The sequence below is a fragment of the Choloepus didactylus genome, chromosome 3, assembly GCF_015220235.1.
Source record: "Choloepus didactylus isolate mChoDid1 chromosome 3, mChoDid1.pri, whole genome shotgun sequence".
NCBI lineage: Eukaryota > Metazoa > Chordata > Mammalia > Pilosa > Megalonychidae > Choloepus > Choloepus didactylus.
In genome coordinates, this window is record NC_051309.1 from 160569535 (window position 1) to 160592206 (window position 22672).

Below are 22672 nucleotides of genomic sequence, written 5' to 3' on the forward strand. Positions count from 1 at the left end.
ATGTTCCTCGATTTGGGTTTGTTTGAGGTTTTCTTATGATTAAATACAGGTTACGCATTTCAGACGGAACACTAAATAAGTGATGTTTTGTCCTCAAAGTATCAGATCTGGAGGAATCTTACTGGTAATGTTAATCTTAATCACTTGGTTAAGATGGTGTCTAGTTTCTTCTCTGTATACTTAACCATTTTTTCTTTTGTAATAAGTCATCTGTGAGGAGATATTTTGAAACTATATAAATCCCTTGATCCTCATGAAACTTCCCCCTCTCTGACTCAGCATCCATTCGTGATGCTTGCTTGAATCTTTACATGAAAACTACAAATTAGTAATATACATCGTTTCTATATTAGTCAGCATTCTAGAATAAGGAACAGTTGTCTGTTATCCCTCCTTTATGTATTTATTTATTTATTATCAGTAAAGACTCAGTGGATTCTTACTTTAATCAATGGGTTTTAATCTATTTCTGTTCTTGTTTATTTTGGTGCTTAAACTGTCCCAGACTTAACTCATAGGACATCCTTCAAGCATGTCCTGTATCCTTTTGACAAGTCTTTTTTTTTTTTTTTTTTTTTAGCACTTCCTTACTTTTCTGACATAATTTAAGATGTTCTAGGATCATGTTGAATGTGTCCTCCTGAGTCCCAGATTCAGTCATTTCTCCAAGGAGCTATAGTTCCTTTTGGTGAGGAATGGTATTTAAAAAACAAGATCTGGGTGCTAGGTGTTCTCCCGGCTCCTCGGTTATGCTTTATCTTTTTCACTTAATAATAGATCATGAACTTCTCTTTTAGCATTTGAACAGTATTACATTGGATGAATATATCGTAATTTATAGAAAGTATTTTATTAATAAACATTCAAGTCGTGTTTTGTTTTTTGTTTGTGCATTGTAGTGCTATAATTGGAAAAACGCAATCTGGCACAAATATCACTGCATACAACAGGAGTATTTGTCAAGACAGATTTCCAGAAGTGAAACTGCTCAGTCAAGGATTACAAACGTCTTTAATTTTGTTAAAAATGCCAAACTTAGCTACTAAAATGTTGTACCAATAGTGTATAAATCTGCCCCACACCTATGACAAAACAGGAAATTATCAATCTTTTTTTATAGCTTTTTTTATTTTAAAAGAATGCATATCACTCATTTTTAATGTTTGCTATTTTTATATTCTGTTTCTTGCCCTTAACTTTATTTATAGTATCTTTTACCAAACCAAAGTTTTCAATTTTTACATGGTCAAATTTGTCAATCTTTTATGGCTTCTTTTATGTACCTTGTATTTTGCTTTGGAAAGCCTTCATCACCTAATGAATTTTTTTTTACACTTTGATATCTAATTCTTCTGAAATTAAAAACAAGATCTAACTCTGAATTAAACCATCTCCACCTACTGAATAGTTTATCCTTTCCCCACCAAATCCCTATAAATTCAAGGGTCTATATCTAGATCTATATTGTGTTTCACTGATTTATTCTGTATCAATAAATTTACTGATTTTAGTCTAGGCTCTTAAATCTAATAAGGTAAGTGACACTTTTGTTTTTACTATTATTAACCATTTGCTCTTTCACATGAGCATTAGATTCAGATAGATTCTAAATAGTAATTTATATAATAATGGTTTACAAATGTTTCTAACAGGTAAAACAAGTATTTTTTTTAGCACCTTACTTCACCGTCTTCAACCCACAATGCTGAACTTTGTGAAAATACAGATACTGGGTTTTACCCACCCAGACCTATACAAACAAAAAAGCTCCTCTAGTGCTCCTATTGTACAGCCAGATGCTACTCATTTGCTGTATATAAGAATGATGAAGGAATCCTTTTTCAAAAGTGTATATACCAATCACTTCATTCCTTTTTGCTTAGGCAAACAATTTTAGTGATTTTACTAAAAACTACAAAGAGAAACTATTGAGGGCAAGGAGACTAGAGTCATGTTACAGCAGGAAATCCCAGCCAAGATACACCTAGCTTTTTAGGTAAGCAATTCAGTTATGTGTCTATAAAGCCCTGAAAAATAATGAGTATGCCCTTTACCTAGGTAATTGCTTATTAAGCAATTTATTCTAAGAAAATAATAAACAAGTCCACAAGATGTAAATGCAAAAATGCTCACCCTTGTTTTTAAGAGCAGGGAAGTGAAAGCAACCTAAAAATTCTCAAATCCAAGGTCAAAAAATTGCATTAAGAAAAACTAAGGAAGAATATACAAAAAAGGTGAACAGTGGCTGTTTACCAGTGAGAGGTTTAGGACAATTATTTATTTTCCCCTTTTACTCAACAGTATTTCCTATTATACTTATAGTTGGGGGGGTGGGGGGAAGTCCCTTATAAAAATGCCTAATAAAATCAGAATCAACATTTTTTATCAAAATAAAACATTCATTAATGTTAAAGGAAAAAAAATGTGACCAAGAAACTTCTATAATTAAAAACATTTGATATCACATTTTCATCTGTATCATACTTCATGTGTAAATTATGGAAACTCAAGGATAGAAAGATCCTAGAAGTTCATCTCATTCAACCACAAATCATTATAATATTAATAAATTTAAGAAAAGGGAAATGGAAAAAACTAATTAAAACTAAAACTTATTTTCACAAAGGGATTTTTGTATATTCATCTTAAAATCAACCTAAACTTAATATTATTCTACACAAATTTGTCACATATGAAAGGGTAGTGTGTCAAAATTAATTTCCTATTTAAAAACTGAAAAGTGATTTTTAATCCAAGGGCTCTATTTTAAAACAAAGCAAAAAATGTGCTCCCACCCCCCACAAAAATTAAGACTGGAGTAATCATCATGAACTTAGAAGTCAAAAAACTACAATCTTACCCACATCAGTATTTACTAAATATAACCTTTGAGGTATAGTATACTCCTAAAAATTTACTATTTAAATAATTACTCACCTATGATGTCTTCTAATCTCTGCACATTCTACTGCCATCCCAAATACAACAGCACTTGCTGGTATAACTTTCCCATACTTTTCACAATTAACATCTTCACCTTTGGTCTGAAAATAAAAAACTATACTCAGTTTTATGTACACAAAAATATGTGTGTATAATGACAAACTGTGTAAACTAAGAAAAAATTAAAAACAAGGATTGGCAGATTTTTTTCATTAAATTTTTTCATTTGTTCTCATTGCTGTACATAGGCATGTATGGTTTTTCTTTTTCAATACAGGAAGGAAGGAAAGACTGGAGGGAGGGATGGAAGGAGAGGAAGGAGGGAAAGAATCTATAAGTCTGCACAGAACAAAAGGCTACTGGGTATGACTTTAATTGAGAAGTCAAAATTATCATTACCTAATTGAAAAACAAATTGCTATTCTTTTCAACTTTTAATTAGCTATTTTAAATTCAAATAATTTTCTGTAAACGAGTTTTTTATTACACTTTAAAATCCTTAAATTCCTAATACACATTATGTAAACCAAATCTATGATTTCTGGGCCACAGCAGAGTATTTCAATGCATAATATAATTTCAGAAATATATGGAGTCACCCTACCCAATGAGAAGACTGGGTTCAACTGGTACCCTAAAACCGTATCAATTACCATGAAGAGCGTGTCCAGAAGTACCCACACCCTGTCACACAGAACAAGGGCTTCTGGTGCTCCCTCCACATCTGTATAACCTGCCATACTGCTAATCCAGTCAGTGTTTCTGCGTCTAAAGGTCATCTGATGCAGTGTATACACTGCCCTGTGGCATATCATGCCAACAACTTTTGCTTAGCTGTCAGGTCAAAGATTCTTGCATGTAACAGTATCATCTGCCCTAATCACTTTACCCCACAGCAGGGCTGCCAAAACCATGAGCATGTTAATGTTAACTGGTGTTTTGTGTGCTCAGAAGGAGGCAGCTTTCTGTGCTGTGATTCTTGCCCTGCTGCTTTTCATCGTGAATGCCTAAACGTTGATATCCCTGAAGGAAACTAGTATTGCAATGATTGTAAGGCAGGCAAAAAGCCACACTACAGGGAGATTGTTTGAGTAGAAGCTGAATGACACAGGTGGTGGCCAGCTGAGATCTGCCATCCTCAAGCTGTTCCATCCAACACTGACAAGATGAGGCATGATATGGGCTAGTTCCCTGTACTCATCTTTGGTCTAATGACTACCTGTGGACCCACCAGGCCAGAGTCTTCCCCCACATGAAGGGGGATGTTAGCAGCAAGGATAAGATGGGCAAAGGAGTGGATGGGACATATAAAAAATCTCTTCAGGAGGCTGCAGCAAGGTTTGAGGAGTTAAAGGCCCAAAAAGAGCTAAGACAGCTTCAGGAAGACCAAAAGAACGACAAGAAACCACCACCTTATAAACATATAAAGTTACAAGGTAAGTCTTGCAGGTAAAGTTAATTTATCAAAATCACACAATGAGATGCTGCAGGGCACAGAAAAAACTTGGAACAGCCAACAACAACTGGCAGATACATCTTTCTCAGCACTCCAGAAAACAGTTACCTGAAGTAACAGGGGGGAGCACCAAATCAAGAAAAAGGTTACTAAAAATAGAAGGATCTCATGGACCCTGGCTGACCCCTTCTCCACCCCTCTCAGAATGTCCAGGTTTTAACAAAAGGTTACAAAATATACCAAGAAACAGGAAGTGATAGCCCAGCAAATGAAAAAATTAAAGCATTAGAAAGCATCACTGAGGAGGACCAGACCTGTGGCATACCAGACAAAGACTTTTTTAAAATGATCCTAAATAGGTTGAGAGCTAAAGGAAAGAAAACATGGACAAAGAACTAAGAACTAAAAGAAATCAGGAAAATGACAGATGCACACAAAGAGAGTATCAATAGAGAGACGGAAATTATGAAAAGAAAACAAATAGAGCAGAAGACCACAGTTTCAGAAACTTAACAACAGACTGGAGCTGACAAATGTAAGAATCAGTGAACTTGAAGAACCCCAAATGGGACGAACCCAAATAGACCCATGAAATAGCATATTCTAATCAAACTGTCAAATGCCAAAGGTAAAGATTAAATTCTGAAAGATGCAAGAGAGAAGCAACATGTCAGGTATAAGGGAGCCTCCATAAGATGAAGTGCTGATTTCTTATCAGAAACCCTGGAGGCAAGAAGGCAGTGGGATGACATATTTAAAGTGCTGAAAGCAAAAAATTGCCAACCAAGATTCATAAATGAAGGAGTGATTAAGACATTCCCAGATACACAAAACCTGAGGGAGTTCATCATCATAGTACTGCAGGTTGAAAGGAAAGGAGAGACAATAGATCAAAGTCGCATGAAGTCCAGTGAAGGTAACAACATGAGTAAACATAAATGCCAGTACTATCACAGTTTTGGTATTTAACCACTTTTCACATCAAGATCTGAAAGGCACATGCACAAAAAGTGATGAGAAATTAGTGGTTTTGCACTTATATTGTATAAACATCTAATTCGTGACAAGAATTACATAAAGGTGGGGGAATGGAGGGGTGTAGGAATATGGTGTGTGTATATTATTGAAGTTAAGTTGGTATCAAAGCAATTTACAGACTGTTACAGATTTAGGATGTTAAATTTAAGCCCAATGGTAACTACAAAGGAAATACCAGAGAATAGGCAAGCTCATAGAGTCACAAATTAGAGTACAGTCACAAATTAGACTACGAGCTGCCAGGAGTGAAGGGTCAAGAGAAATAGGGAGTTACTGCAAAATGGGTATAGGGCTTCTATTTGGGGAGAAAACAAAGTTTAGTAATGGAGGGTGACGAGGGTACCACAACATAAATGAATGTGATTAACCCCATTTAATGCTATGCTTCGAGGGGCTGAGAAAGGAATATCTGTTACATATGTCATAGCTGGATTAGTAGAAAATACTCAATATAATTCTTTAGCTGGAAAATGCTTAGTATAGTCTTCAATAGCCAAGAGATATCACAGTCTTCAATAGCCAAGAAAAAAAAAATGTTTAAGATCACTTCACTCAAACAGCCTTGAGTTACTCTAACCATAAAAAGCCCTTGTTAAAGTAACTTGCTGTCGCTCTAATCTCAGCAACAACAACAACAACAACTTATTCTCAGTTCCCACGAACTTTCCCAGCATTGCTGGCAGGAGGATGCCACCATATAGTGTTTTTTGAAAAACAAGCCTGAAGAGGGGAGGATTTCAAGATAACAGGACCTACTGACCAAACAAGCTTTCTTTTCTTCTATTTTTTTCCTTTCTGCATTCTTCTGGATTCTTGGCCATGTTCTTTGTCTGTTTGAGGTTTAAAAGCTTCAAAACTTTTCTCACTCTGAACTGAACTTCGAAGGTTTATCTTTCCTCCAGTTCTTGTGATGCATCTTCAATAAACTCTACTTCTCACCAAGCAGAGACTTGTGTTCTCTGTTTGATGCGGGATCAGCAGGCCTGACTATTCAGGACCCTGTTTTCTAATGGTAACATATGTTCCCACTATTTAAAAAAAAGGAAGAAAGAAAGAAAGAGCAACTACAGAGACAGTGACAGTTAAAAGTAATACATGATCCAGGATGGGATCTAACAAGAAGAGAGAAGGCTCACAAGGACATTATTGAGACATATTTAAAAAAAGGGAATACAGACTATAAGTGTTATATCAATGTCAAATTTCTTGAACTTGCTAACTGCACTTCAGGTGATTATATAAGTGAATGTCCTTGTTTTTAGGAAATGTAGATGGCAGTATTATGTTTTCAAGGAGCTCAAAGGTGTTTACAAAATGAATTGATAGAGAGATGCTTAGATAAGTGGACTGATATATTCTTCTTAAGACAGAATGATACAGCAAATAGGGCAAAATGTTAACACTGATAAATCTGGGTATCGGTGGGGGGACACTGTGGGGGATAAGGGTATGTTGGAGTTCTCTTTACATGGAGTTTGACTTATTTTTATAAGTATCCTCGTAAATTTGAAAGTATTTTAAAGTTTAAAAGGGGAGGAAAAAAAAAAAACCTTATCAAGCCAGGAAAACAGTTTGACAATTCCTCAAAAAGTTAAACAATTACCGTATGACACAGCAATTCCATTCTTAGGTATATACCCAAAAGAAATGCAAACAGGGACTCAAAACAGATACTTGCATGCCAATGTCAAAGCAGAATTATTCACAATAGCCAAATGGTGGAAAAAGGCAGGGAGGGCTATGAGGCTGAAAGTACTTCCCATTCTTAACCCTACTCAAAGATTTCACAGCAGTTCCCTCCAAAAAGTAACGTAATTCATAAGAATTCCTTCTTCGGTATTTTTTGCCTGTAGAATTGATTTGGGCATACAAATATACATTGCAATATGTTGTTCTTAAATGTTTATTGCATGGATTTCTTTCCAACTACACAATATGTACCTTGATGGCAGGAAATGTATTTCATATTGCTTTGCAAATACACTAGGGGCTCAATAAACAACTGTTGAAATAATGCATTCTCAAGCAAATTAAAGCAGTTTCATGCTGCTTACCTTTGGCTGCAGAAGTAAATGCTCCCATGCATGAATCAAACTCTCCACAATCCCTTCTCCAAATAAACCTGCATCGACAGTTTCTGTTACAACTAGGGACACTCTATAGAACGATTTTTTAAAGATATATGTAAGTAAAATATCATGCTATTACATAAAAATGTCAAAGCTAAGAGAAGAGAGAAAGGAAGAGTATATTATAGAAACAGTCAATATGCAAAATTTTCTAATACTTTTCATTTCTAACATCCATCCCTGAATCTTGAGAAACTTGACTCAAATGTTCCTCAGGCTCCTCTGTTCTCTACTGGCTCTTTCTCTCTGGGAGGTGGGGGTAGAGGGTAAGGAGTGGACGAAAACCCTCACTTGGATCTGCTGGTATCCTTGGGCTATTCTTTCAATGCCTAAATCTTTAAGAGTGGTTCATAGCCATTATTTTTACCATTCCCCCACCTTAATGACAAGCAATTGGATATATATTCACAAAACTACAAAAACACTCTCTGTCATAGACTTCATTCTTATCAAAATGAATAATCCTTCTCAGTTCTCATTTTCCTGGATCTACAAATAACATTTAATGCCCTCCCTCCCAAAATCCATTCTCCACCTTCTAGGATCCTACATACACGCTGATTGTGCCTTTTCCTGTCACTTCTCTTGTTTTACCTACTAGCTAACCATGAGTCATCACAAAAGCCTAGTCCCCAGAGCTCTGCTCTTCTGTCCACTTTTCTTCTAGAAAATGTCACTCTAACACACTCTAAAATGTCTCTCTTACTAAACTCCTTTAGCATTCATTGCCAGTATCACTCATTTGTGTAGTTAGAAGATAAAGAAAGGTTTCATTAATATTCCTTATCATCCCGTCTAGATGGTAGGTACCGTAAGAACAGGAACTATTTTGGTATATCCCCCACAGCACCTAAATCCAATTATTATGTATATAGAAATCATATAATATTAAGGATTGCAAGTATTTAGAACATGGAAGGTATCTCAAGTCACCTAGAGGTTTGTTCAAGGTCAAAATAAATTAATAACAGAGTCTGACTTAGAATCCCTATCTCTCGATTCAAAAGCCAGTAGACCTTTCTACAATACTATCTGCAGAATAAAACTCTGAATAGTGAGAAAGTGTAGATTAAATTAAAGTAACTTTGATTCTATATATCTGTAAGTGTATCTGCCTAACAATCTAGTAAGACTTCTTTCATGAGAACAAATGTAAAGACTATTGAAAAGCATCAAGTACTATGCAAACATAAGTTATATTATCATGTAACTAGAAGACTTTTTTTTTAAAAGTCATAGTCCAATGACAAGAGCCCCCAAAAGTCCTCTTTCAATACAAGCTGAATTCAAGATGAGAAGATAGGCTACCCAGGAGAGACAGTAAAGCTAGTGCTATAAAGAGAAAACTCTGTCTCTACAATGATGGGGTTGAACCAGTTGATTTTTAAATCCCTTGTAACTCTAAAATTCCATCACCCTTGTGATATGGATCAGAGTGGGATAACACACTAAAAAGGCAAGACTTATGAGGTTATATTCAAAGCATTTGAAAGGCCCAGGCCAAAATACATTGATAGCTGACACTTACAGAGCTTTCATTTTAACCAAGGATTTAAAAATGAGACAACCCTATGGTGTCTTTTCTACTCAAAGTATTATTTTTAAGTACCTCTATTATAGTTATTGATCACATAAGAGGTATTATCCACTTTTACAAACTAGACCACTGAGATTAATAAAGGTAAAAAATAATTTGCAATATGTCAAGTTTAATGTTTAAATCTTTTGTCACAATTTCTTCTCAAGAAGGTTAAATATTTTTAATAAAGAATACAACTTACGAAAATGTTTCTTACACCAAATTATTCTATATCCCTATCTTTAAAAAACAAGGGCTTTGGTATTTTTGTTTGGGACTAGAAGGTAGAAATATTTTTAAAATGAACTAATGGACTATAAACACTAAAATCAGTTTACATTATACTACCTTTCAGGAATATGCTTTGGAATTTCTATGTCAAGTGACTTCATATGTAAGAGTTTGATTCCTGCTTCCATCTTGTTTGCTGCCATTACATCACAAGCAAGTTCATACATGGTCTTGGATAACTCACAGGCATATACCGAGTGCGCGCCAGCTTTTTTAGCAAACATGCTACAAGGAGAAAAAGTGCTCTATCAAGAAAAAATAATCTGATTCGTTTTCAAATCTTAATGGAATTATGATGCTTAAAGATGGGGTTTTCCTTTTATTTTTAAATTAACCCAACCATTATTCATTCTACATAAGTTGACTCATATTCTCATTTAGACACAAATCGTACAATTATGATAGCCAACTCAAGAAGGCTAACAGGCTTTAACTTAAGACAACTAGATTCCACCAAAATGTTAATCTAAAAAAATACTATTAAAAATCATTATTAAAAACTACAATAATAATAACTCCAAATTTTCTTGGCAGTTATGTCTGCTTCTTGATAAAGTAAAAGTTACAGTGAAAAACACAATAAAAGTTGCATGGATAACCCTAACAAGATTATGAGAAATAATAAATTAACCTCTATTTTTTTTAATTTTAAATAGCATTGTTAAATTTTCTATATTTTGTAAAACTTTTAATTTACATTATTAGTACGTATGTGTATATGCAATTAAAACACAATTATAAAAAAAAAACACACACACAATTACAACAAACCTTAGTATTCCAGTTCCTGCTCCAATGTCCAAAACACTTTTAGAACCTGAGCAAACCGCCTTTTGGATTGCTGCGTTATAAATCATATTCCTCTTGGTGTCATTAAGCATGATAAAGTGCCAGCGTTCCACCAACCAGTTTGCAACCCGATAAAAATTCTCCTTTGCATCGTTGAAATCAGGGTTTAGTTTCACAGCTTTATGAAAATATCCGGCTGCTTCATCTCTAAAGCCCATTCTAGAATAAAAATGACAAGGACAAAATATTTAATTATATGCTATCAACTGCAGTGCCTTTGTCAACACTATTCATCTGGTCTGGAAATTCCTCAATAGCACCCCAAATCCTACACAATCTTTAAGAAGCCTTCTGTGAGGAATGCATCCTTAATGACTTTTCTTTTCTGAACTCATTTATGCATTCAAGGACACTAATAAGAACTTGACTATAAATTAATATTGTAATGAATTATAGAAGAAGCACTCTTAGTCATCTCCACTTAACCAACCTGCTACAGAATACCAGTGCTCTCTGAAAACAGTCCCTCTGTATAACACACTAATGCTTATGGATAGCAAGCTTCTCTCTGGTGTACCTGCACATGTTTATGTCTCAACAGCAAAGCTAAGGCTCACCAAGAGTCATTGCATTTGCTGCCAAATTGGCTTATGCCAGTTGTACTTGTTACTATAATTATATATTTTAAGTCAATTATTACAGACACTAAACAAATATGAATGCAAAAAGCGAGTTATCCTTCTAAGGCTATTAAGCCAAATGCTTTGAAAAAATCAAAGGCGAGTCACTCCCCAAACTACTGCTGAATTAGATATGAGCAGATCAACAACAAAAAAAGTGGGGGGAAAACGACTGAACCATCTACAACAGTGCTTTTCAAACTATCTGTAGTGAAGAATTCCTCCCCCCACCTCTTTTAAAATAGCTAATCCTTTGGAGACCTACAGTCCTACTGCACATGATTAGAATACAGCTCATGACACTAAAATTAAGAGTTTAGTAATACCCAAACTGGTCTAGACGCTGTTCAATGAGAGAATTCCCTGATCACGTTTGGACGTGTGGCCATGTCAAACTGCTATACACATTTTTAAATGCTTACTCTCAACATACACTTATTTGTCGCTGATTGACAGTTTAGTCTCCCGGACTGCTCAAGCAAACACCATGCAATGGTTTGGCTTTAACAATGGGAATTTATTAGCACATGGTTTTGAAGCTAAGACAGAAGCCCCAATCAAGGTATCCTCAGGACGATGCTTTCTGCCCAAAGACTGCGGTGTTCTGGGGCTGGCTGCTGGCAATCCTCGATTACGGGACTCCTCTGTCACATGGCAATGCACATGGTAGCCTCTATGGTCTCTCCCTTCTCTTCCAGGTTTCACTGATTGTTCAGCTTCTGGCTGCTCCCTCTGTGTTTCTCTCTCTCTGAATTTCATTCTGCTTATAAAGGACTCCAGCAATAGGATTTAAGAACCATCCTGACTGAGGTGACCCACACCTTAACCGAAGTAACTTCGTCAAAAGATCCTACTTAAAATGGGTTCACACCCACAGGACATGTTTTTCTGGAGTACATCAGTTCCAAACCACCAGAATTGGTCATTTGTGGATAAGCACCAGTGTGTTCAGAACACACTGAACAGATCAGATCGAGCAAAACCACTTTGCACTCATACTGCTTGATAAGCACCATTAACACAGGATCCATTTTAAACGAAAAGTGAATTTGACTATTCACTATGAGTACAGTTTAAGCAAAAAAGACATTCTGAAACTCCAAACAGGAGACTATATTAATAAAAAGCAACAAACAATACTACATCAAATGATAGCACTTATGTTTTAGATTAAAATTAAAATGTTTAAAGTTGATATGGGTTTTTCTTTAATTCCTTACTTTTACTAGCTTTTATAATTAATCAACTACCAGTGATTAACCATTTGACTACCAATTGTGATAGGTTAAAACTACAGGTCATCTTCTTTTTTAACCAGTTTTAAGTTCCTAGAAGGTAGAGCTGTCTTATTCCCATTTTGCAACTGCCATAGCACACAGTATCATAGAAAATATATAACATGTTATCAATATATGCTGAGAGAATAACTGAGCAATGGGTATTAATAAAATTCAAATATCAATGATAGAGAGGAACCTAAGACGGCGGCTAGGTGAGACAGAGAAAAAACACCTCCGTGGAAAACACTAGATAAAAAACCAGAAAGTGACCTAGAACATCACTTCCAGAGTAGCACCAGCTGGAGAAGTTCTGCTAAAGCCACAGGGAACGTGCATTTGGTGAAACCAGGAGTCTCCATTCTGAAACGAGTGAGTGAGTCGGCTGAGTTCCTCAGCCACGCTGCAGTGTGGGGAAACGGTGGGTTGGCGTTTGCAGACTAGTTTTTTTTTTTTAAAAAAAAAAGGCCCAGGAACAGCTGCAGATAAGACGGGAGCGGTCTGGACTAACGCCTCAGTGTCTGGGGTGGAGAATACCCCTTCCCACACACCTGCTGACTATCTCGGGTCCAGGAGAGCAAAGGGGAGCCAAAAGGAGGAAAAAAAAAAAAAAAAAACGCATGACTTGCAGCCGTCTCCCCAGAGGGCGGGGCTACTCCTGCCCAGGGCCGAACACACAGCACAGAACCGAGACAAGAAACCCAGCCTGACAGGGAGTCTTTCACGCAGCACTGCTCACATGACACAATATCGGCCGTGGACAGTGGCCTTGAATACACCCACGGCTGATTGCCCCGGAGCTGAGAGGGCGGAGCTGTGCGGAAAGGGGGAAGTTAACGCGTCCCATTCAACCATCTTTGAAGAGGGCTGGTAATGCCCCTACACAGCCCGGCAGCCCAGGGCTTCCCTGGAGGCCAGCACTCACTTGTGACATTGCATGGCCCTCCCCCCCTCAGCAGAGGTCCTGGAAAAGCACAGCAGGGAGGGTGGAACCGCTCGGAAATCCCAGGGAACCTACGCCAAGGACTTTTGTGTCAGCAGCAGAGAACCACCTTAAATCTCCAGGAACACCTGGGAGGTTTGATTATTAAACCTGCCCTTCCTCCCTAACCACTCAGGCACATGCCCCTCATTGAGGGCAGACAGCACCGACAACACACCCAAATTAAGTGCACCAATTGGACCCCAAAAGAATCAGATCCCCACGCACCACAAAGTTGGGGAGAACTGACTTGAGGGGAATAAGTGACTCATGGACACCATCTGCTGGTTAGTTAGAGAAAGTGTATGTCACCAAGCTGCAATTCTAACAAATTAAAGATCAAGTAAAGCACATGCCAAGAGGCCAAAAACAACAGAAAATCTTAAAGCATATGATAAGACCAGACAACATGGAGAACCCGAACCCAAACACTCAAATCAAAAGATCCGAAGACACACAGTTCTTGGCAGAATTAATCAAAGAACTACAGACAGGCAATGAGAGCATGGCACAGGATATAAAAGACTTGAAGAAGAGCATGGCACAGAATATAAAAGACATAAAGAAGACCCTAGAAGATCATAAAGAAGATATTGCAAGAGTAAATAAAAAAAATAGAAGACCTTATGGAAATTAAAGAAACTGTAGGCCAAATTAAGAAGACTCTGGATACTCATAATACAAGATTAGAGGAAGTTGAACAACAACTCAGCCTCCTCGAGGAGCACAGAACAGAAAATGAAAGAACAAAAGAAAAGAATGGGGAAAAAAATTGAAAAAATTGAAATGGATCTCAGGGATATGATAGATAAAATAAAACGTCCAAATTTAAGACTCACTGGTGTCCCAGAAGGGGAAGAGAAGGGTAAAGGTATAGAAAGACTATTCAAAGAAATTGTTGGGGAAAACTTTCCAAACCTTCTACACAATATAAATATACAAAACATAAATGCCCAGCGAACTCCAAATAGAATAAATCCAAATAAACCCACTCCAAGACATATTCTGATCAGACTCTCAAATACTGAAGAGAAGGAGCCAAGTTCTGAAAGCAGCAAGAGAAAAGCAATTCACCACATACAAAGGAAACAACATAAGACTAAGTAATGACTACTCAGCAGCCACCATGGAGGTGAGAAGGCAGTGGCATGACATCTTTAAAATTCTGAGAGAGAAAAATTTCCAACCAAGAATACTTTATCCAGCAAAACTCTCCTTCAAATCTGAGGGAGAGCTTAAATTTTTCACAGACAAACAAATGCTGAGAGAGTTGGCTAATAAAAGACCTGCCCTACTTGAGATATTAAAGGGAGCCCTACTGACAGAGAAACAAAGAAATGAGAGATAGATAAGAGAGAATTTTAACAGACATATATAGAATATTACATCCCAGGTCACTGGGACACACGTTCTTCACTAGTGATCACAGATCTTTCTCCAGAATGGACTGTATGCAGGGACATAAAAACAAGCCTCAATAAAATAAAAAATAAAAAAATGAATTTGTTCAAAGCACATTCTCTGACCACAATGGAATACAAACAGAAGTCAATAACCATCAGAGGCCTGGAGAATTCACAAACACCTGAAGGATAAAAGTGAGGGGGAGATGAAAACATTCCCGGATAATCAAAAGCTGAGGGACTTCATCACCAGTAGATCAGTCCTAAGCAGGCCGTAAGGAAGGGACACTAAACAATTGACTGAAACCACATGAAGAAATGAAGATTTCCAGTAAAGATTACATGGTAAATATAAAGACCAATACTACTGTATTGTTGATTTATAACTCCACTATTTACTTCCTACAGGATCTAAAATACATAAACTGTAATGATAAATCGGTGGTTTTGGACTCAATGTAAAATATGTAAATTTTGACAAGAACTACATAAAGGTGGGGGAATGGTGGAGCATAGGAACACAGTTTACATGTCTTACTGAAGTTAAGTTGGTATCAAAGAAAAACAAGATTGTTATAGATTTAAGATGTTAAATTTAAGTACCATGATAAACACAAAGAAAGTATCAGAGAATATGACCAAAGAGATGAAAAGTGGAGTAGGGGTTCCAAGAAGTGGGGGAAGGGGCAATGGGGAGTTAAGAAATGAGAGTAGGGTTTTTGTTTGGGGTGAAGGGAAACTTCTAGAAATGGATGGTCGGAAGGTGATAGCATTGCAACATTCTAAATGTGATTAATCCCACTAATGGAATGCTAGGGAGGGGTGGAATAGGAAGGTTTAGGCTATATATATATCTTTCCACAATTGGAAAAAAAAAAAAAAAAAAAAAGACAGTCTAAACAGATGACAATTAAATGCCAAGGATGATCCTGGATGGGATCTGAGGTCGGAGGAAAGGAGGCTCAAAGGGACACAGATGGGACACAAGGGGAAAAAAAAAAAAAAGGAAATATAGAATGTAAGCTTTATATCAATGTTGAATTTCTTGAACTTCTTAGCTACATTTAATGAGATTGCATAAAATAATGTTCTTGTTCATGGCAAAGGTATATGTGAATCATATTGTTTGCTCAAAGATATGTGCAGCTTGCTGTCATATGTTCAGAGGACAGAGCAATAGATGATGGGTGTTAGGGAGGGAGGGAGGGAAAGAGACAGTGGTGTGACAGGATCTTAAAGGTGATGGATTGGGGGAGGGGGCTCGGGGTATGATGGAGTTCTATGTATGGGGTTTGTACTGTTTTTGCAAATGTTCCTGTAAGATTGAACTTATTTCAAAATAAAATTTATTATTAAAAAAAAAAAATCAATGATACATCTATTTATTTTATCAATGCTAAATCTACTCACAGTAATGTCCTGGATTTGTGTTTCTCTTACGTTTGATACTTAAAATAATACATCATCGAGTTTTCTTAAGCTGTAATGTTAATCTAAAAACTATGCAATCCACTTAATTAAAATTTACCTAATACAGAAAGCCTCACATGTATCAATAATATCAACAAGCTATAAGAATGTCTTTTTTCTTTTAGCTATGAAAAACATTATCTTCTTGATTAGCGATTTAAATATACTTTGTTCTATTTAATTTAAATCTGATTCTACTGCACTAACAAAGGGTTGTAAAGTTGAGATACACCAGACAAGAATTTTATTTCACAAATAAATTTCAGGAAAGGATGCAATCATTTCCTTTGAAAATCTTTTTCTACTGCAACAGTGATTCTTTTGGTGGGAAGTAAGTGATCCACTGTTTTTGATGAGCAAATCAGGGAAGAATAAAGGCTAAGAACCACTGCCCTAAAAAATAAAGGTAAATTTATAGGAAAAGCTACATTCACATTATTATAGTTGCCAATGTCTGAATCAGGATATTGCATAGTTACAACTTTTCAAAACAAATTAATACCAAGCATTTTTTTTTTTTTACCTGCTTAAAATGATAACTGTTTTGGGTTGTAAAAAGCTACATTCAAGTCCTAACCCCTAGTCCCGTGAATGTGACCTAATTTGGAACCAGGGTCACTACAGACAGAATTAGTTAAATTAAAATGAGATCACACCAGAGTAGGGTAGCCTCTTAATCCCGTATGACCGGTATTCTTACAAAAAGGGGAGAAGAAACACAGATGGACAAGAGAGAAGATAGCCATGTGAAGACAGAGGCATAGATTGGAGTTATGCTTCCACAAACCAAGGGACACCAAGACTGCTGGCCAATACCAGTGGTGGAGAGGCATGGAAAAGATTCTTCCCTAGAGATGTCAAAGGTAGCACAGCCCTGCCTATATCTTGATTTCATACTCCTAGCTTCCAGAACTGAGAGATAACAAATTTCCCTTGCTTTCAGCCATTAAGTTTGAGGTAATTTGTTATAGCAGTCCTAGGAAACTAACATTATGTGCCATAATGACAGGTTACCAATAGCTACACTCTGCCAAAAGTGTATAGAGCTCCAATTTTCTGTTAAACTAAGGTTATCCTGAAAGGTAATAATCTTAAAATGTTATGATCATTATATGTGTATAATCTGGAAATCTAATTGAATCTTACAGAGGAACTCCCCTTACATAAACTGAAAAACAAAAGAAAACTCTGAAATTACAAAGGAGATTTTTAATTAGAGAGGCTATTAATCTTTTTTAACTGAATCTTACTGAAATGGCAAAAGGTTACTAATTTGTAGAGATGATGCTGTGTATCAGATCAGCAGTTAGGGTGAACAAACAGGCCTCAGATGATAATCCGCCTATTTTCCTAATTATCATCATACTCTACAACTAGAAATTATCAAATATTTGTCTCCTGAAGAAGTACCCATTATCACTCTCCAAGCCATTATAAGACTGATAATAGTAAAGTAGTTATCACACAATACTAAGACTACTAAAGTTTGGTAACAATATTTCTTATATAGTAATATAACCAAATCAGCAAAAGAAAAATACTAGGGGAACTCTGCTGAAACATAGTGTGATAGTTGGAATGTACTATGTCCCCCAAAACACCATGTTCTTTGACACAATCTTGTGGGGGCAGACATTAGTGTTGGTTAAGTTGAAATCCTTTGAGTGTTTCCATGGAGATGTGACTCAATCAACTGTGGGCGAGACCTTTAACTGAATAATTTCCATGGAGGTACTGCCCCACCCATTCACGGTGGGTCTTAATTGAATCACTGGAGTCCTAGAAGTGTTCACAGAAAGGAGATGCTACAGCCAAGAGAGACATTTTGGAGATGGCCACTGAAAGCAGACTTTTGCTAACACTCTGCTCCGGAGAAGCTAAGAGAGGACAAAACACCCAAAGAGCAACATTTTGAATAATACACAGGAGCTGAGAGATGAGCTCTGTACACAACCCGCGAACAGCAGACCCAAGCCACATGCCTTCCCAGCTAACAAAGGTCTTCCAGACACCATTGGCTTTCCTTCAGTGAAGATATACTTGCGTTGGTACTTAATTTGGACATTTTCATGGCCTTCAGACTGAAACTTGTAACCCAATAAACCCCTTTTATAAAAGCCAATCCATTTCTGGTATTCTGCATAACAGCAGCATTGGCAAATGGGAAACGATCTTATCATATACAAGAGGGCATTACAATGGATTTTACTAAACAAGAACTCTTCAAAAATAAAGTTTTGAACAAAGCAGTGAGATTTATTAAAAACAAGTTCAAAACGAAAATATTTTTTCCACCCAGTTTTCCTAAGCTTAAAGCTTCAATGGAGAATAGAAAGAAATTCCAATGAAGAAAAAGAATGTTCTACAGAAAAGTAAAGAAGTCATATTTATTTACAAAAACACTTACGTGTACACACGTAGATAATATAATGATAATTTTTATCAACTTACTGAACAGCCTCAACAGAGAGGCACTGTATCTTGTTATATCAGAAAATGACAGCTAGGATGGTTTTCTTCATTAAGTAAGTGTTGACATAAAATTCTATGTATCAAATCTCAAATACTTTTCTCATTGAGAAAACATGCCATTTGATACCATAACATTCATCTTTCATAATGAATGACCATATAGAGAATTTACATTAATTATCACATACAGAGGTAACATCTGTTGGTTGATGACCCATGTTCCTGTTAAGAAAAAAGAAATTACTTTTAAAAGTTCATTTCAAAACATTATTTTCCTATACTGAAAAAAGGCATAATAAACACTGAGTTGGCTGCTCAATTAACTTTCTCAAAACCAGCACAGATTATATATCCTCCTTTCCCAGAGCTCTGGACCTGCATAGGTTAGTCCACTCAGTCAAGTAAGGGACCCATGAGCACCAGAGAAAAGACTAAGTTGACTATCAACAGCTAATGGAATCAAGACACATTTAAAAAGAAAAATTCTGTGGTCCTTAGGATCTTTTTAGTACATTATTACTAACTCCAAGTTTATTTTAGCTGGGTGTGAACTGAGGAGGGAAGAGGCGAACAGGAACAAAAAAACTAAAAGGAACACGTAAAAGGAGATTCATTAACGTAACTAAATTCCTAGCACTCTGAGCAATTGTTACTTTCCAACTTGGCAGAACTGTGCTCCCACTCCATTACTCCGAAGCTTTCAAATTCAGAAACAATGTTAATCTTTCATTCTATTTCCTAATATTTTCTCAGAATTACCTTATGCAGAAAAAAATGTGTCAGTATGCAGAAAAAAATTAACATAGCAGGCCTGGCTGTTCCTTTGAAAGGTTTACTTACAAGACTGATCCTTGGCTAGCATCTGGGAACCTGGATCTCAGGAGGGTTCCCACCACCCTAACCGATAAAAGAGTGGCTCATTGTGTCTAAACTGTTTGTACAAACAATGTGGTTTATGCTGAACATTCTAGAACTTACTTCTAGGAGTCTGGAAGTTTGGTACATGCCAGGCAGAGGATACCTATGTGATCAGCTCCTGCAGTCTACGGTGGACAGCAGCACCCAATAGTCAGCATCTTCCCCCAGCACCTTCCCTCCAGTGAGACAACTTCCTGTGAAGTTTTCCCTGGACCCCAGGAGGCAAATTCCATTAAGTTCCAAAGAACAGATTTCCAGCAAGTTCTCCAGCAAGACACTACAGCGACTCCTCTGTTATCCTGTGAACCATGGATATGCCATCTCCAGCAAGGTCTGGATCTCAGCCCAGTGGGGGGTGGGGGGGAGGGCAACTCTTTCATGGATGTTCTATCTCAGCCCCAGGGGTAATAGCCATTATATAGTATATTATATAATATTAAAGCTGCTATGATATTACATATTATATCTGCCATTCTTATATTCTTGAGTTCCCTTTACTTCATATGAAATAGTCCCCCATTATTCTGAGACCGTTATAGTTAACAGTTCCTTATATTAAACTTTCCCTATCCAAATCACTGTATGATCTATTCCTGATCCAGACTGATAAAGAATAATTTTTAACAAGTAATACTACAAACCTGAAAAGATGCTCTCCCATACTATTGCAAATTACTTCATCATCAGGAAACAGTTCCATGGCCTGCTCATAGCAACCAAGTAAGTCTTGAATTCGATTAAGAGCATCAAGCTCTTCAGCCCATCTGAAGAGTGTATACTGAAAAGTTTCCTTTACAAAAGAGAAAAAAATCAATCAATAACATAAAGGATGAAACAACATACAATGCTGATTCATGATTCCACAGAGAATGGAACCTAACTATTATTGAACAACTGCCTTAAACTTTATTTCGCTTTAACAGGCATTGTTTGCTGAAAAAACAAATGTGTAAATGAATTTTACCACTATGCGGCAGTAATATGCACAATGAGATGGTATGACCACTCTTCTCTAAACTCTCTCCATTCTTAGCTGCCATATCAGACTCCCCTGGTTCTCCACCTATCTTTTTTTATGGGCTCCTATGTTTCAGAAGTTTGTCCTCAGCCCTATTCTCTTTTCTCGTCCATCCCCAATGCATTAACTATTACCTATGTGTTGATAGATGCCACATCTATATCTCCAATTAAGAGCCTCTCTTCTCAACAAAAGACTTGCAGATATAACTTCCCAATAAGAGACTGTCCCCTCAGCCACCCCAAACTGAGAGCAATTCAAATATTTCTTGAACAACCAGTGTTCCTGAGCAACCAGTGTGCAAAGAACTGAAGCTAAAATACAGTGATGGATAACATAAGTCCTGTTCCTATCCTCAGAGAGCGCCTTGTAGAGAGATGGAAATTAAACATACAACTTTGAAGATAATAAGTTTAAGGTACCACCCCAACCTCAAACCCAGAATTACCTTATAATGCTACCTTAACTCCACATACAGTTTCAAAGCCAGCCAATTCTTTATTTCCCCATCTCTCCATCCCCACTGTTACAGCCTAATCTGGCCTTCATAATCCATTGCAGAACCACAGAAATAGCCTTCTCACTCTCACCCTAGTTCCAGGCTCCCTTCCCTCTGGCCATTCTCCACACTGCAACACAGTGGAAAGAAGGCAAACTTTAGTTATCTCAGCTGTATCATGAACACATTTTAAATCATCTTTGCATATTTTATATACAGAAGAGGTGATAACCTGAAAATGAAACTTAATAGAGTTCACCAGAGACAAGGATAAAAAGAGAATCTGGGGTGTAAGGGAAAAAAGTACAAATTATATGAAACGGATCAGGAGATCTACAGGTAAATAGCTTGGTGTGGCTGGTGTTGGGTATGGATGAAGGCAATAGAGGGAGTAGAAAAAAATGGTATAGAGAAACAGCACTTTTGCAAATGATCCATGCAATGCAATTTAGACTTTGATCTGCAGGAAAAAGAACTAGTAGAAGCCTACTGAATACCAGGCATTGCAATAGGAACTCTACATATATTTCTAATCCACACTAAAATCCTAGAGAAGTATTATTAGCCCTGTTTTACAAAAGAGGAAACTAAGGAACAAAGAACTGAGGAAACCGCACTCGAGTTGATCGATTATTCTGCTGCGGCCTACCCAGAAAAGCAAAATGCACCCCAGTGCATCACCATCTCCTGGAGCAGATCCACCTGTCCTAAAATTTACATTAATTTGAACCACAAATGGGTCATCAAAATAGAACCATTTGACTCAACTTTGCCATATGACAACTTAATCCATAGTGAAACAATGACCTAGAAATCTAAATGCCTTTCCTCAAAATCTGTACCATCAATTATCACTGAAGAACATTCGCAGAAATCTGCATAAATGGAATTGGAAGGAATACCTACTTCTGAGTGAGGGACCCACCTTCCTTTGTCCTCGTTATTTATTTTTCCTTCTTTTTCCTGTACTGTTAAAGCAATGGCTCTCTACCAGCCCTTCTCTGCCCCGTCCACCTGAGGAATCTCTGGAGACATTTGAGACTGCCATCACTGGAAGTAGAAAGCATGGGGGTGCTGCTACAGACATCTAATGTGTAGAGATTAGAGATGCTCCTAAACATCCTGCAATGCACAGGACAGCCCCAACAACAAAGGATTACCCATTCCAAAATATCAATAGTACTGAGGTTGAGGAAGCCCTGTGTTAATGCAAAATACCTTGAGGCTGAAAACTGAATACAAAATTAAATTACATCAGTTTGTGATGTTTAGATTCTAAAATTACTGGGAAAAAAAAGAGACAGCATTTCAACAGAAAAACTGTCACATATCAACTAATTGAAGCTTAACGAATGCATCATCGAATGATGATCACTTTAGGCTAACTACAAACTTTACAGAAACCCACAGCATTCCTTCCACACACAGCAGGGACAAGCGCAAAAGCACAGAGGCAGGAGGCATGCTTGAATTGGATTTACGGGAGGGACGATCACCTGATGCCTCCTTGGCCATACTAAGGCCTTAGGATTCTTAAGTGAGATGGATGTTTTGAATTAGAAGTGATATAACTTAATTCTCGTTATAAAAAGCTCACGCTTGCTTTGTTGAGACAGACTGCAGGAAAAAAATCCCAGTTGAGAGCCTTCTGCGATAGTTGGGCAAGAAATTACTGTGCCTGGGCACGAAAGGAATACGTGGTGAGAAGTGATAAGCTTCTGGATACAT

General features: G+C 37.0%; 1 protein-coding gene across 3 annotated transcripts in view; it reads right to left on the reverse strand.

The window, feature by feature from the left end:
• Positions 1 to 22672, reverse strand: part of PRMT9 (protein arginine methyltransferase 9) — a 59883-nt gene that overhangs the window by 36660 nt on the left and 551 nt on the right. For 2 of the 3 annotated variants that reach the window (XM_037830773.1, XM_037830774.1), the window contains exons 2-6: positions 20069 to 20217; positions 10208 to 10444; positions 9494 to 9661; positions 7492 to 7594; positions 2938 to 3044 (exon numbers count right to left, since the gene is read on the reverse strand). In XM_037830773.1, coding sequence (XP_037686701.1) covers positions 2938 to 3044; positions 7492 to 7594; positions 9494 to 9661; positions 10208 to 10444; positions 20069 to 20217 — 764 coding nt within the window. Of the gene's footprint in view, positions 1 to 2937; positions 3045 to 7491; positions 7595 to 9493; positions 9662 to 10207; positions 10445 to 18488; positions 18732 to 20068; positions 20218 to 22672 lie in introns of those variants that run through there. The other variant, XM_037830776.1, reaches the window with a different exon arrangement.